At 48.7% G+C, this 16041-nt stretch overlaps 2 protein-coding genes across 2 annotated transcripts; one reads left to right on the top strand and one right to left on the bottom strand.

The window, feature by feature from the left end:
* Window positions 1-4629: 4629 nt before the first annotated feature.
* LOC139824123 (uncharacterized) lies at window positions 4630-5998 on the bottom strand. Its single transcript, XM_071796614.1, has one exon. It carries the CDS (start codon window positions 5890-5892, stop codon window positions 4762-4764), a length of 1131 nt encoding a protein of 376 aa, XP_071652715.1. The 5' UTR covers window positions 5893-5998; the 3' UTR covers window positions 4630-4761.
* Window positions 5999-6334: 336 nt separating this feature from the next.
* LOC139824124 (uncharacterized) lies at window positions 6335-7428 on the top strand. The gene is made up of 2 exons (XM_071796615.1): window positions 6335-6604; window positions 6679-7428. Exons 1-2 carry the CDS (start codon window positions 6345-6347, stop codon window positions 7250-7252), a joined length of 834 nt encoding a protein of 277 aa, XP_071652716.1. The 5' UTR covers window positions 6335-6344; the 3' UTR covers window positions 7253-7428.
* The last annotated feature ends 8613 nt before the right edge of the window (window positions 7429-16041 follow it).

Genomic DNA, 16041 nt, shown 5'->3' with positions numbered 1-16041 from the left:
ATTAAACAGCTATTGAACCGCTATGAAACAGCTAAAAACAGCTATTGAACCGCAATGAAACAGCTAAAAACAGCTAAAAACAGCTATCAAACAGCTCTTGAACAGCTATCAAACAACTAAAACAGCTCTTGAACCGCTATGAAACAGCTAAAAACAGCTATTGAACCGCTATGAAACAGCTAAAAACAGCTATCAAACAGCTCTTGAACAGCTATGAAACAATTAAAACAGCTATCTGTATAACTGCGATCTGTTCAACTGATATTGAACCGCTATTGAATCGCTATCAAACTTCTTTTAAACAACTAAAAACAGCTAAAAACAGCCATCAAACAACAAAAAAAAACAACTAAAAAACAGCTCTTGAACAGCTAAAACATCTATATTATACTACAAAGTATGTAGGAAAAGGAAATAAAACATTTATTTCGCCTAGCGGGTCACACCGGTCGCGATAACGAAATCCTGTCGATTATCGAGGAACTTCGCGAGGCTGGACTTATTATAAATTAAGTGGCGCGACAGCGAGTCATTCAATCAACATCGAAATGCCGATCAACAAGTTTGGTATATCGCTCGGAAGAGGCGGTGCGGAACCGTACTATCAATGGAGAGGATTAATCAGAAATTACGTGCGCGATCAAAGTCGGTGGCGACCATGCAAAGAGCGTTATCGCGCACGTAATTTCTGATTAATCCTCTCCATTGATAGTACGGTTCCGCACCGCCTCTTCCGAGCGATATACCAAACTTGTTGATCGGCATTTCGATGTTGATTGAATGACTCGCTGTCGCGCCACTTAATTTATAATAAGTCCAGCCTCGCGAAGTTCCTCGATAATCGACAGGATTTCGTTATCGCGACCGGTGTGACCCGCTAGGCGAAATAAATGTTTTATTTCCTTTTCCTACATACTTTGTAGTATAATATAGATGTTTTAGCTGTTCAAGAGCTGTTTTTTAGTTGTTTTTTTTTGTTGTTTGATGGCTGTTTTTAGCTGTTTTTAGTTGTTTAAAAGAAGTTTGATAGCGATTCAATAGCGGTTCAATATCAGTTAAACAGATCGCAGTTATACAGATAGCTGTTTTAATTGTTTCATAGCTGTTCAAGAGCTGTTTGATAGCTGTTTTTAGCTGTTTCATAGCGGTTCAATAGCTGTTTTTAGCTGTTTCATAGCGGTTCAAGAGCTGTTTTAGTTGTTTGATAGCTGTTCAAGAGCTGTTTGATAGCTGTTTTTAGCTGTTTTTAGCTGTTTCATTGCGGTTCAATAGCTGTTTTTAGCTGTTTCATAGCGGTTCAATAGCTGTTTAATAGCTATTTCATAGCTGTTTTTAGCTGTTTTTAGCTGTTTCATAGCGGTTCAATAGCTGTTTGATAGCTGCTTCATAGCTGTTTTTAGCTGTTTCATAGCGGTTCAATAGCTGTTTTTAGCTGTTTTTAGCTGTTTCATAGCGGTTCAATAGCTGTTTGATAGCTGTTTTTAGCTGTTTTTAGCTGTTTCATAGCGGTTCAATAGCTGTTTGATAGCTGTTTTTAGCTGTTTCATAGCGGTTCAATAGCTGTTTTACAGATCAAATCACCGAAAGTCAATGGCGCGATATCGTTTTCGAGAACATACGTGTCTCGCGGTGACTTCATCGCACACGTGCAAAACTGCACATCGCAGATTTTTCGGCAGGCGCATCAGTACGGCTACTGAGATAAAATTAGATATGATAAACAAACGATGTGACAATAGTGTGATGTAGTAGGAGTGCAGAAAACTAATCCTGTGACGTTTCTGTTGGAAGATTCCTGTGGAAAACCCGTCGCCGGCGGCTTCTACGAATACGAGTTACATCGCGTTGCTAATCCCGATGTGTATCTCGTTGAAAAAGTTTTACGCAAAAGAGGGGATGAGGTTTATGTAAAGTGGTTAGGATTTGATAATTCATACAATTCATGGATACACAAGAATAATGTATTGTAAAAATTTATTACAGTATAAAAACATACATATATACATATGAGTCATTTATTTTTCTAAATATCTAAATGTAATTACAATATATTTACAGCGGTATTTACAATATATTTTCAATATATTTACAATGGTATTTACAATATATTTACAATGGTATTTTATAATGTCCCCATGGCAGCGTTTCGGTAGAACCGGGTATAATGTATCGCTTATCATCGTACGGACTTAGAGCTATTTTCGTTTCGGACACGGTGTATACCTCGTGTTTTTTGGATCTTATGCAGGTTTGCTGTCGCGTCATTTCAATTTCGTCGCGCAGACACCGCGTGTAATCGTCGAACGTTATCGACCTGGCTACGACGTTACTCTTAACACCTTTAGCCTTTTTTGTATCTTTCTTACCGTCCACTCGCAAGGCGTACATCTTTGCTCTAAGCCCGACGAATTCGGTCATTATCGCACCGTTATTTTCGTCTTTCATTAAGCCCGGAACTTTTTTATTGACGAGTGGGATACCATACGTATTATCAATCACATAATCGCTAGTGTCAAATCTATGAATGTGACGCTTCATGATATCATACACATCGTCGCACTCGATGTGATAAATGAGACTGTCAGTATCGGTGTACGTGACTTTACACTTGTCGCGATACAACGGTAACATGTACTCGTGATGAAATTCGTACAAACATGTCTTGGATATATCGAGGATGCACATACCCACATAGATTGGTTTGTCGAACTTCACCTCGAGTTTTCGCATTTCTATTGCTACTAAATTCTCCGAAAAGACGCTTCGGCTATGAAAATTTGGTTTCGCAATCATAGCCTCCGCGCCGTATCTACCCTCCCAATGAGTCACGAGTCGCACGTCAACGTGATTGCGCACATTCTCCATGGTTTTGCCAAACACGGCATTGTTCATCAATTTGTATAAATTTTTCTCGAAATCATTGTTGGCCAACGTTCTAAATTTCGTATTGAGGTCTATATAATCGCGAAGCCATGGAGATTGCGCGAATTTCAGTATACGGTGAATTTTTGATATACGGAGACCGTGACGAGTACACTGCTGCAGGTTGCGATAATGTATTACATAACGTTTCTTATCGTATAATGTTGCGAGGAACTTGTCCTGCCGCTTGCCGGGTGGTTTATCGCGCGTCGGACAGAACGGTAGGTCAGTGTGCGCGTCGTGAAGATGTTGCGGATACTCCAAGTCGACTTCGAGAATGTAGCCTATCGGGGAATCCAACGCGACATCCATAACATTAAAATCGGTTACGTCGTCGACCCATTTAAAATCTGCGTATGGCAATGGTTGACTCATTGCCCAGCCGTATAAGTTATTTACATCAAAATACATGAGGTACGACGACGGTTTCGATGGATCGTACGACTGCATGTACTTGTTGTTGGCCAGCGCGTATCTGTTTGAACATTGACTCAAACCGCCGCGTATACCGCGTTCGATAAACATGACCATGTCAATGTCGGTGAGCAATTCAAAATTGATGTGTGTATGCTTCAACATAGCATCCCACGTAAAACCCGGTAGAGTATAATAATACGCCGGATCGAGTCCATAACTCGCAACGCAACTATCGCGAAAATTTTCAAAGATATCGGCCAACAGCAAGACATCGGTCTTGAGATATAAATCGCTGTAATCACCGAGCGTTCGAATGGAGAACCGCTGCCAGACGTCGACGGCGTGCGCGTAATCGCTCTCGGATACGGTGTCACCTGTCAATGAACTGTAAAACGAGTCGCGCGGTGGTAAACACAAGTCCTCCAACTTTTCGACGCAGTCAATGTATTCATATGGAAATACGCCTTTTCGTGTCAGCAAATTAAAATTTTCTGCGGATAATTCACAAAATTCGCGTTGCAATATTCGCAGTTTATCCTTGCTGAGATAAGATGCCAATTTGTCGAGACTAGCGGTGAGAAACTTGTACGAATCGATAAATCGCAATTTGACGCACGTTTTCTTATCTTTATCTTCGGTGCTTTGAACGTTTTTTGTAAACGAAATATATTTTTCTTTTGTGATCGGGAGTAAATCTACATGTCCTTCGTATGCTGTTGCTATTTCAGTTATAATAAAATGTGCATCGTATCCCGATAAATTATGAAACACTATGGGAATGCAATGCGAATCTTTATAATTTAAGTTACAATTCGAATGCGCGGGACCTCTGTATCGACCGGTCAGGTGACAATGGTCGCGTACTCGCACGTCGTCTGGCTCGAACGGTTCTTCGCACACGTGACAGTGCGTTGCGCTGTTAAACTTTTCCCACTCGTCTCGCGTGAAATCTGCCATGGGTATATTAGTGGACAATATAGTTTTTACGTCGTGAGCTAAACGTCTTAGCTCCTCGGCGAACCACGCGACGCAATCCTTATCGCGACGAAACCGATACATAGATAACGACTCGTCGTACGAGCAACGCACGTAGTACCCTATGCTAAACACGCGATGATGTTGATATGTGTACCTGGACGTTGCCGGATCCGCTTCCATCTTCTCCAGGGTACACTCCAGGTCGGCGTATACGACAAACGGAACTCGTTCCTTCCTGTTGTGATTTTTAAAAGCCAACCACTTGTCGTTATCGCTCGATAACTTGATCGCGCAGTCATTCATCTCCTGACAGTCGACGGTGTGGGCAGTCAATTTCTCGTTGGAGCTGAAGTAGTGCAAACATCTGCAAAAAAAATAAACGCAAATATTATAATTTTTTTATACACAAAATATTCTATATATTATTAAAAGAACTATAGGTACTTACCGATCGCAAAAGTATTTCCGACCATGGTGTCGGTTGATTTGCGAGCTCACGAGGCGGGATAGGTTCTTGATCCACGCAAAATGTCCCACGTTGTCGTTATGCACGTACAGCAGATTTACATGTCTGTCCATCTTTCGGTCAGTAACCCGTATTGGCAAGATAGTAAGTTTCTTGTTTTTTTTCTCGATGCTGTACACGTTGATGGAGATGTTGTTGTGATTTTCAAATTTTTTAATTTGATCCAACGTCATTGGAAACTCAATGTCCGTAAGATCTAGCACCGACGTGTAATGAGGATACGACGATTTCCGATATGTGTGTTCCTCAACTGGATACAGAGCAGCCACCACTGACCATGCAAAACATGCATTGTCTATTGATCGCACGTTTATCACCGCGTTCTTCTTTTTAATTTCTTGCGGTATTTCCACAATACACCCCGCGTGCAACGGATTGTATTTGTTCACATTTACCATTAAATTGAGTATACGCGACAACGCCCATCCGCTATCACGTTCCTGGAATTCCTCCAGCTTTGCTAAGGTAGGCTCGATGACGTGTCTCTTGTACCACTCGTGCAGATTAGACTCACGAAAGACTTCATAGTTTCTCGTTGCGATACTTTTATTCGCGCGTTTGTCACCCGCAACAAATTCACCATTAAACACTGTGTTAATTTTTACATTGTCATGTCGTTGCATGACGTTCCGCACACGATCGAGTACAATTTCTCTCGCATTTTTGAGAAATTGACGAGGGTCGATGTGTTTGGAATTTATCACCGCACCAGTCAATATACGGCTTTCAAAAGCCGGATCTATCTCGCGCCATCTGAGTCCTGTCTCACTCGCACTGTATCCCGCACCCACATGTACGAAACGTTGACGTACCAAGTCTTTCAAACCTTCGAGTCTTGCGATACAAGCGACCAATGACTGTTTGAGACCGATCGATGACTGATCGATTGATAATCGTGGCCGTTTAATTCGGCTTTGTTCTTCCAACGATTCGATAAACTCGTCGCATCGTTGCTCCCACGCGGCAAAGTCTTCCCTCGAATTTAACAGGGTGGATTGCTCCAACAACTCTTGCTCCATGTTATTGCACGATCCTCTTGCTAACGCCATTTGTTGCACTCACGACTTCCAGTTCTCGACTATTGAGCGTATCCCCTAGATTCGTCATTTTATATTCTACTAATGATGCATCGTTTGCTTATCATATCTAATTTCATCTCAGCAACCGTACATCGGCGCTATTTGCAAAATTTGCAGTTTTGCACGTGTTCGATGAAATCATTGCGAGACACGTACGTTCACGAAAACGCGCCATTGACTTTTGGTGATTTGATCTGTATCAATGCAGCGGCCGTACATCGGCGCTATTTGCAGTTTTGCATGTGTTCGATGAAATCATCGCGAGACATGTCGCGACATGTTCTTGAAAACAATAACGCTCCATTGACTTATTCGAAATTGCAAAATTTGCAGTTTTGCACGTGTTCGATGAAATCATCGCGAGACACGTATGCTCTTGAAAAAAATCATATTTGATGCCCGATGAGGTGATCTCATCACGAATGTTCTTGACAAAGATATCACATTTAACGTATATGTGGATTGTGGTGGCGGTCACCATGCAGCAGCCGTGCATTGGCGCTATTTTTGCAAGATTTGCAGTTTTGGGTATGTATAAATGGTCTATGAGGATTCTAGAGCACAGTCAAGAGTTCGATACGGTTCGAGTACGTCGCAAACAGCCTCCAGATACGATGAACACTCATGGTGCGAACTACTACGTTCCGATTCAGGACGAAACGTGCGAGAAACAGCACAATGAGTAAGTACCGCTAATTTTCATATATACTTGTGCAAAAAAAAAACTTTTATAAACATATAATTGTATTTTTTTAGTTTTGATAAACCCCGCTACACGCCACGTATTTTGGGAAGGAGATTTGCCTTGACATCAACAGCGTATATATTTTTGGATGTTGGAATCAACGCGGGACCTATGTCCTCTGTGGATATACTTATTGGCGATAACCGAGGCAATCGGATAATTCTGCTACATGCAACGTGGGTGACACTCATCGAAAAACGTGCAGATATACAGCGACTCGTGCAGTCATCGGCACCATCATCGCTAACTTTTCGAGATCTGGAGCTTGTTAAAATACGTGACGCAGATATTGTAAAATTGACGTCGTGCGGCACCAGCTTGTACATGAAACCGTCAACTGTACTCTTCCTGTTCGAACTAGAACATTGCGTCGAGAATGTGTATTTTCAACTATGTCAAAATGTTCACGGCGTAAGTAAAAAATTCAAACAGTTTGTAACAATTTTACGTCAAAATTGTATCACTGATAAATGTAACGCAGTTACAATCTTGCGTGACGTTTATGATAAAAATTCGATTATTGATTGCGAATTATTAGTCTACGCTTTGGATACTATTGTGTATAATGCGCTACATGATAAATAAATGCATATAATATGGTTAAAAAGTTTTTCCTCGTCATTTACCGTTTATCCCATTTCCTGTCATAAAGCTGTCTTCGTTTATTGTTTACTTAAATGTAATATTAAAAATTAAATATCGCGAAGATCTGAACGATTAAATATCGCTGGCGAAGAAAAGATACGCGATCGCGAGCGAGAACGCGCGAGGAAAAGAGACCGCGAACGGGGCCACGAACGAGAACGCGAACGGGGGCCGGAAGCGAGAGGGACCGCGCGCGAGAGAAAGAGACCGCGCGAACGAGAAGACTCGCGCAAACGGGGGACGGAGGAGAAACATCTACGAGGGGGAGATAACGCGAGCGTGCCGTGTGACGTCACGCGGACTCCGCGGCGCGGCGAAACGCGAACGCGGGTCTCCTCGCCCCGCGACGCCCGAAAACGCGAACGCTCCGCGGCGCGGCGAAAACGCGGACCCCCTCGCCTCGCGGCGCCGGAAAACGCGGTTCCCCCCCCCCCCCCCCCCCCGCCGCCCGAAAAACGCGGTTCCCCCCTTTCCCTCCCCCGCGGCGCCCGAAACACGCGGTTCCCCCCTCCCCCTCCTCCGCGGCGCCCGCGGTTTCCCCCTCCCCCTTCCCCGCGGTCCCCCCCCCCGCCCCTCACCCCCCCTCAGATCCCTACAGATGGCCGGGAATGCCCGTAGCTTACCTACTAACGAGATATCTGATTCGTCGTGAAATCGGAATCGCCGATCTTCGATCTCAGCGGAGGTTTCTCGATACTTATGATTACGCTAAAACATTAATGTGGCGGACTGAAGATGGAAATTTTTATTTTGATATAGACGCGTTAGCGGTGCAAATATAGCATTAGCGATACGTACTCGCGAATGAACGATCGCCGTTATCCATCGTTTGAGGAATCGGACGACGAACTGCGCTGTCGCGAGCCCATGCCTAAGTTTTCGTCTAATTCGGACGACGAATCGGCGAGAGTCAAAGCACCGTTGTCGTCAAATGCGTGCGCGTCGGTGGTGAAGGAGGACGCGCGATGGGAATCTGGCTACCTATCATCTGCGAAAGGAAATCGGAGCGCGAACTAATCGCGAGCAAGAGTGGATAGAGACGACGGTGGCAAACTCCGTTAGGGCGAGCGAGAGTGGATAGAGACGACGGTGGCAAACTCCGTTAGAGCGAGCGATTATACGCGTTGCCTGCCGCTCGAGTATTATCTTTATTACGAGACGGTGTACGGAGGAGAGAGGATACGTCGGATTCAAACCGCCAGGTCTCGTCGTCTTTTCGACCGAGTGAAATTTAGCGTTCCCGAGGGTGAACCCTTCTGGACGCGATGTGGAAAGAGTGCGACGAGTTGCTCGCCGCGGACGTCCGCGACGCGGACGGGTACCGCGCGTTGAGACGACGATGCGACGAGTGTCTCCGGCGGGAGGAGTGTCGAGTCAAACGCCCTGGGAAGCGAGGAAACACGGGAGCCGTGACCGCTCTGGTGGCTCTAATAGCGCGATTGGAAGGTTTGAGGGAGGATCTGCGTCGACGATTCGAACGCGCCGTAGGTGCCGGCTTGGACGGAGGGGGCGGCGGTAGCAGCAGCGGCAGAGGTTTCTTGTGGATCAAGATCGACGCGGCGTTCCAACGTCGCGTACTGACCGGCGCTGTGACGAACTCGACGTACATCGAGCCCGCGCGATTTCTCGACGATGCGAAGGGCACCGTGCTTGAAAAAGTGCCGGATAATATGACCGGACACGGGTGTCTGAAGGTCAACGTCATATTCAATGGGGAATTCGTAGCGGACGTTAAGACCGATGTGAAGAGTATCGCTACGCGGAACGAACAGCCCCTCCCAGGGTCCGATCTGGGCGAGTAATACGATAGGCACGTGCGCGACGCAATTCTAACACGGTTGGACGATTTTCAGGAACGCGACAGCGGATGGGCGTTGTCGCGAATACTGAACCTAATTGTGAACGTGAACAAGTGTAATCCCATGCGCGTGGGATGTTAGATCAAATTACCGTTAGGTATAAGACTTAAAAAGACGGTGGTCAACGTGCGATCGGAGAACGACGCGTGTTTCGCGCGCGCGGTGGTCGCCGCTCTTTATCCCGCCAAGCACAACGCGGAACGATGCGGCTCGTATCCCGATTACGCGACGGTGCTGAATCTCGACGGGATCGCTTTTCCCATAGATCTAAAAAAGATCGGAAAATTCGAACGTCAGAACGACGTATCGATCAACGTGTTTACAACTCGGGAAGGAATTGAAAAGAAAGCTAAGTTTGGACGGGGCGCCGACGACAACGCGATCGTGCCTCTGCGGTTAACCGACGATAAGAGGGACAGGTACGTAAATCTGCTGTATCTGCGCGATACGCTACGCGGCGTCAACAGGGGCCATTTCGCCTGGATAAAGAATCTGTCGCGATTGGTGAATTCGCAATTGACCACGAAACGGTGCGCGAAGCACGTTTGCGATCGGTAGGTAAAAAAATGAAAAAAAAAAAAAAAAACATGAGGAATAAGGAAAAGACGAGGTGTTATTTTTTATATACGTTGTGACGTTGCAGTTCCGCTGCAGCGTTGCAGCGCCCTGCTGCCGTCACAAGGCGCGGGTTTCGCAACCTTTTTCGCGCCCGAGGACGGTCCAATGAATCGATGCGAGATCTCCAGGGGCATATTAAAATTGCGTACATTATTCTAATCCCTTATTTCTATTTTGCATCATTTGCGCGGCGCCTCATCGAGCTGAAAACCGGAGTTCCTGAGAAGATGCTCAGAATCACGAAAAAACGGAGTCGACGACAAGGATAGAGGCGAGGAATCGGACGACGAGAAACGGATCTTGGTGGTGCTTGCGGGCCGCCAAAAGCAGGGGAGCGCGAGAGGACACGCGCGCGGCGGCGAAACACAGCGGCGGGCGGATCCGTAACGGCAGGGCTCCAGGACGCCGGGGCAAAATCAGCTCACCTGCCCTCCTCACCCTACTGACCGGATTCCGGGATGGTTGGCTACCATTTCCGGACCGACAAAGAGGAACGCGGAGGCAATCACGTCCCGTCCGCTACCGGGAAGGATCGTGGAAAAATCGCCGCGCGAACGAGGGACCGTTTGGCGCCCTGCGAAAAGCCGTGATTAACGGCCCTACGCAAGAATCTACGGCGAGCCTGCGAGCTCACCCCTGATTGGTCCGCGCTATAGCGTCGCGGGGCCGCGTACGCCCGGGGTGGGGTACGCTATCGATTCCGCCATCGAGCGAAATTTCGGGAGTATTCTTGAGCCGTTCTCGATCGCCGACGCACGTAACTGCGAACCGTTGTGCTCGGTCTAGCGACCGGAGTCGCCCTTTGAGGCGCATAAGATTTCGGGCTGTATTCTTCCTACCCTTGGGACGACGGCGAGGATCCTCGGGAGAGAATCGACTTACGGTGAGGTTGCCTCGCGTAACATAATCATGTAAAGCCACGACACCGCTCCCCGGGTAGCGCTTTCGCTCGGGAATATTCGCGATAATTACGTACTCGCCGACAAGGCGGATTTGGCGATCGACAGCGAAAGCGAGGGGCCCCGGACTGGTCTCGTGGCCGTGGGATCGCGACCGAAATCTACGACTCCTGGAGATCGCGGTAAGCACGCTGGTGACGACGTTCGATATTGCGAGTACGCCATTTCTCACGCCCTTCGCGTTCACGTCCGCGTGTCTCGTTGTGCGTAGTAATTCACCCGGCCGAATATTAATCGCGGGATGGTATTAATTGCGTCAGACGGTTGTTCGCGCTGGTAATTGCGTCGCTCGCGATTCGCGTCCAGACACTTAGAGTACCTACGCGATATCGGTTGTGCTGAGACATTATTCCCGTGATTGCGTCCTGATGTTACCGGCCTTGCCGTATTGTTCGCGCCTGAGTCTTGCTTTCGAGCACGTACGTAGGATAATAACTGCGTGAGATTATCGTCCGCGTCGACATCTTATTTGCGTGAGAATATTGTTCGCGCCGATTGACTTCTGGCGTTGGGACGTTATTCGCGTGATAAATGACGGTAAAATACGGATCACCCCGACTGATTACTTACGTCCAGATGTTATTCGCGTTATATTAAGAAGATTATTCGCCTTAGATTAAGATTCTTATTCGCGGTAGACTACGATTATTCCTTGCGTTAGATTAAGATGATTAACGACAAAGTCTCTGCACGGCCTTGGGCCCTTGCGTTCACGCGCTCCGAGCGTGACGCGCTATCATGTCGTGCCAGCCCACGCAATATTATTTCACGTTACTCCGATTATGTTTTGCCGATGTCGCCGGCTCTATTAATTTGAAGCCTTCGGGAAGTTAGTTTTCTTTTCATATTATTTTGAGTAATGCCGGCGCCTTCCGCGCGTTTATTAAATTAGCGTAATTTTCCGTGTTTTTCTGGCGTCCGCGTTATCCTTTCTGTGTTATTAAAATTTGACGCCTCGTTATCAACCATCTATTTGCTTTATTAATGAAAGCCAAATTGGCCATTATTATTTTCTCTAAATTGATTATACAATAAATGTTACTCTTTATTTGTTAGCCGATTAAAGTTATGATTTATAAGTCACCCCGCCGGATATCGCGCTGCCCTTAATTTATCCCGCCCTGCTATTAGGCTGAGCTAGCGATTCCCTCGCACCCCGACGTGTTTCGTTTTGCGTCTCTCTCTTTTGGTTTTTAACGATTTCGCGGACGCGAATTAACGCGTCTGGCGCCCAACCTTAAGCTCGTTTCGCGGACTGTCGGAGGTGCGGGAGAATCACCGGAGAGGCCTATCACCTTTCTCTCCTTTTCCCCTTTTGATCCGGCACACGCCCCGGACCGCTCCGGGAGTGCAAAAAGCCGTGACAACGCATAGCAATCGCTCGCACGTTATTTCGCAGATGTCTACACTATTTCTATACGCGCGATAAGTTGGCCGCCCACAGCGTCGACTGCGGCCGAATGAACGACTGCGCCATCGTTCTCCCGAACGAGAACGATAAGTGGCTGTCGTTCGACAATCACGACAAAAAGGAGCGACTTCCCTTCGTGGTGTACGCGGATCTCGAGTGTCTTCTCGAACAACAGGAGAGGGAAAACGTCGAGGGGGGCCCGAGAACGGAAAGATACGCTTATCAGCGTCACGTACCGTTTAGCCTGAGCTACTATCTGTGCTGCACCTACGACGATACCGCGTCCGCGTTCAGATATCGTCGCGGCGAGGATTGCGTTTCGTGGTTCGTGAACGAGCTTCGCGTTCTCGCGCATCGCGTTAAGAATAAATTTTCCACCAATATAGCGATGGTAGAACTTACGGAGGATGAGAAAAGCGAATTTCGGCTCGCGACTCATTGTCACGTGTGCGGGAAATCGTTCCAACCAGAGGACAAGCGCGTGCGAGATCACTGTCACCTAACCGGACGCTACAGAGGTCCGGCGCATTCTCGTTGCAATCTGAATTACAGAAACGTTTACGTGATTCCCGTGTTCTTTCACAATCTGTCGGGTTACGACGCGCACTTCATCGTCGAAAAAATCGCGAACGATTTCGAGGGCGGGGTCGATCTGCTGCCGCTCACGAAGGAAAATTACATATCTTTCTCGAAGACCGTTAAGGAGACGCAGACGGACGGGGGATGGGATCGGTACGTGAAGCTTCGATTCGTGGACTCGTATAAATTTTTAGCGGCGAGTATCGAAACCCTGGCGTCCTATCTGAACAAAGACAAGCTGAGAATAACGCGTTCGGAGTACGCGGATTTGAGCGCGGAGGATCTCGATCTGCTCACTCGCAAGGGAGTGTTTCCGTACGAGTACGTCGACAGCGCGAACAAACTGCGGGAGACCGAGCTTCCGTCGCGCGAGGCCTTTTACAGCTCCCTGACCGACGAGATGGCGAGCGAGAGCGACTACAAGCACGCGACGAGGGTCTGGCGACGTTTTCGCGTGCGAGATCTCGGCGAGTACAGCGATCTGTATCTCAAGACCGACGTGCTTCTTCTGGCGGATATATTTGAAAATTTTCGGGACGCGTGTTCAGCGAGTTATGGGCTTGATCCCGCGCATTACTACACGTTGCCGGGGTACACGTGAGACGCCATGCTGAGGTACACCGGCGTGCGTTTCGAGTTGCTCACCGACATCGACATGGTGCTGTTCGTGGAACGCGGAATACGCGGCGGCCTCAGTCAATGTTCGCTCAGGTACGCGCAAGCCAACAACAGGCACATACCGACGCACGACTCGTCACAGCCCACTACGTATCTCATGTATTACGACGTGAACAATCTGTACGGCTGGGCTATGAGCGAATCGTTGCCGTACGCAAATTTCCAGTGGCTCGACGACCCTGAGAATTTTGACGTGACGACCGTGCCGGCGGACAGCGACGTCGGTTACATTTTGGAGGTAGATCTTGAGTACCCGCGGGATCTGCACGACGCCCACGCGGATCTGCCGTTGTGCCCGACGCGCGACAAACTGGTAAGCGACAGGAGAAACTGCTCGCTACTCTCTAGACAAATCGCGCTACGTGACGCACTATCGAAACCTGCAGCAATATCTGCGACTAGGTATGCGTCTGACGCGCGTTCGTCGCGTTCTGCGATTCGCTCAGTCGCCGTGGCTTCACGTCTACATCGAGATGAACACCACGCTTAGGACGCGCGCGAGCAACGAGTTCGAACGGAATTTGTACAAACTGATGAACAACGCCGTCTTCGGCAAGACGATGGAGAACGTGCGCGATCACGTGGACGTGCGTCTCGTGACGCAATGGGACGGGAGATACGGCGCGGAGGCGTTGATCGCTAAGCCAAACTTTCACAGCAGGAGCGTCTTCTCGGAGAATCTGGTGACGATCGAGCTGCGAAGGCTCGAGGTAAAATTCAACAAGCCGGTCTACGTGGGTATGTCTCTCTACGAGTTTCACTACGACTACATGGTGCCGCTCTATCGCGACCGTTGTCGAATTGCATACACGGATACGGACAGTCTGATCTATTCGCTGGAGTGCGAAGACGCGTACGAGCGTATGAAACGCGACATACACAGGTTCGACACGAGCGATTACGCGGAGAATAACGCGCACAGTATGCCGCGCGTCAACAAGAAGGTGCACGGTTTGATGAAGGACGAGAACAATGGCGCGATCATGACGGAGTTCGTGGGCCTTAGAGCGAAGATGTACACTTACAAGGTACTCGGACGCGACGACACCAAGAGAATAAAGGGCGTTAAGAGAAACGTAGTCGCGAAGAGGATCACGTTCGAGGATTACGTGGCGTGCTTGCGGAACGCGCGCGAGCTGAAGACGCGCCAGTCGTACATACGCTCAACGTTGCACGAGATTAACACCGTGTCGGAGCAAAAACTAGCCCTCAGTCCGCACGACGACAAGCGATACGTGACGTTGAACGGCGAGGAAACGCCCGTTGCAGGCCCGGCACGAAGCTCCTGTTGGCCGCGTCGGTGCCGATTTCCGGCGCGGCTACGCGCCGTATCCAGCGCTCCTTCGCGTCGTAGGATTCCTCGTTCAAACGGAGCGCGTCGTTCCTCAGCGTCTCGATTCCGCCTCTCAATTCTTTCGTCGCGTTTTTCTTCTCGATCTCATCGCTCACGACTTTCTTGAGCCGTCCGACCGCGCCATCTACGTAGGCCTTGTTCGCCGCGTCGGTGCCGATTTCCGGCGCGGCTACGTATCTTGTGCTGATCCGCTTCGTAAGAGTTTAAACGAATGAGGAGCGCTGCGTCCCTTACCTTCGCTATTTTGTTTTTCAAATTTCTCTCCGCCTTGTTCTCCACCGCCACAATCCTACCGTTCAATTCTTCGGTCGCGCTTTTCTTCGATCGTTCGATCGCGTCCTCGACGTAACTCCTGTTCGTCGCGTCGGTGTCGATCTCCGGCGCGGCTACTCTTCGTATCTTGCGCTCCCTCGCGTCGTAAAAATCCTCGCTCATGAAGAGCGCGTTGTTGCGCGCGTAATTGCGCAGGGACTCGATCGAGGAGCGCAATCTCACCGTGGACGCACCGTCGACTCCGTCGCCGCTGCCCCGATTCGTCAAAGACATGCCGAATTTGTTCACGGACATCGCGCTGGCGGGCGCGCGACTCGCACTGCCGTCGCGACCGACGCGACCAATCAATTTATGACAAAGCCGGCCTCGTGAAGTTCCTCGATTATCGACAGGATTTCGTTGTCGTGAGCGTCGTTGCCGGCCCGACGAGAGGCGTCCAGCAGTCGAAGTCTATCGACCAGCTCGTTGGAATCGTCCCAGTAAACGTAATCGATAGCGTTGTCGGTCAGTCGCATGGCCGACGGTAGCCCGGCACCCTTCGTAGTTCCAACTCTGTGAGACAGGTTTACGAGCGGCGCTATTACTTCGGTCCCTTGTTGCCCTTGACGGGATTGTCGGCTTTGCTGCCGCGTTTGTGAGCGCTGGTGGAGAAAAGTATACTCCTGTACGTTATTTTGTCCATCTTCGTGTAGATTTTAGCGTCGGGTTTTCCCATGAAGATCAACTCGTACAGGCCGCGCGTGCCTTTGTACCGTACACCGTCGATGACCATGGGGTCATCCGCGTTCAGCTTAAATCGCTTGTTACCCAGCATCGTGCCTTTCTCGCCGAAATGCACTCCGTAAACGGTGTCGATCTCCTTGTTTTTGTCGCCGCCCTAACGGTCCTAGTTGGCTAGTCAGAGCGTCGCGACTTTCCGCCGTACTCAAAGATTTCCCGGCGGACGTCTCCAACGTGGGAAGTGGAGACGTCGTCTCCGAGACGATCTCGCGTTCTCT

The sequence above is a fragment of the Temnothorax longispinosus genome, unplaced genomic scaffold (assembly GCF_030848805.1).
Source record: "Temnothorax longispinosus isolate EJ_2023e unplaced genomic scaffold, Tlon_JGU_v1 HiC_scaffold_27, whole genome shotgun sequence".
Classification (NCBI taxonomy): Eukaryota; Metazoa; Arthropoda; class Insecta; order Hymenoptera; family Formicidae; genus Temnothorax; species Temnothorax longispinosus.
Note: the sequence above shows the minus strand (reverse complement) of the source record. Positions and strands in the feature narration are given on the sequence as shown.

Coding starts and splice junctions, on each gene's coding strand:
- LOC139824123 (XM_071796614.1), bottom strand. CDS start 5,892: ATGGCGTTAGCAAGAGGATCGTGCAATAACATGGAGCAAGAGTTGTTG.
- LOC139824124 (XM_071796615.1), top strand. CDS start 6,345: ATGTTCTTGACAAAGATATCACATTTAACGTATATGTGGATTGTGGTG. Junction 6,605..6,678: donor TGCGAGAAACAGCACAATGA/GTAAGTACCGCT, acceptor GTATTTTTTTAG/TTTTGATAAACCCCGCTACA.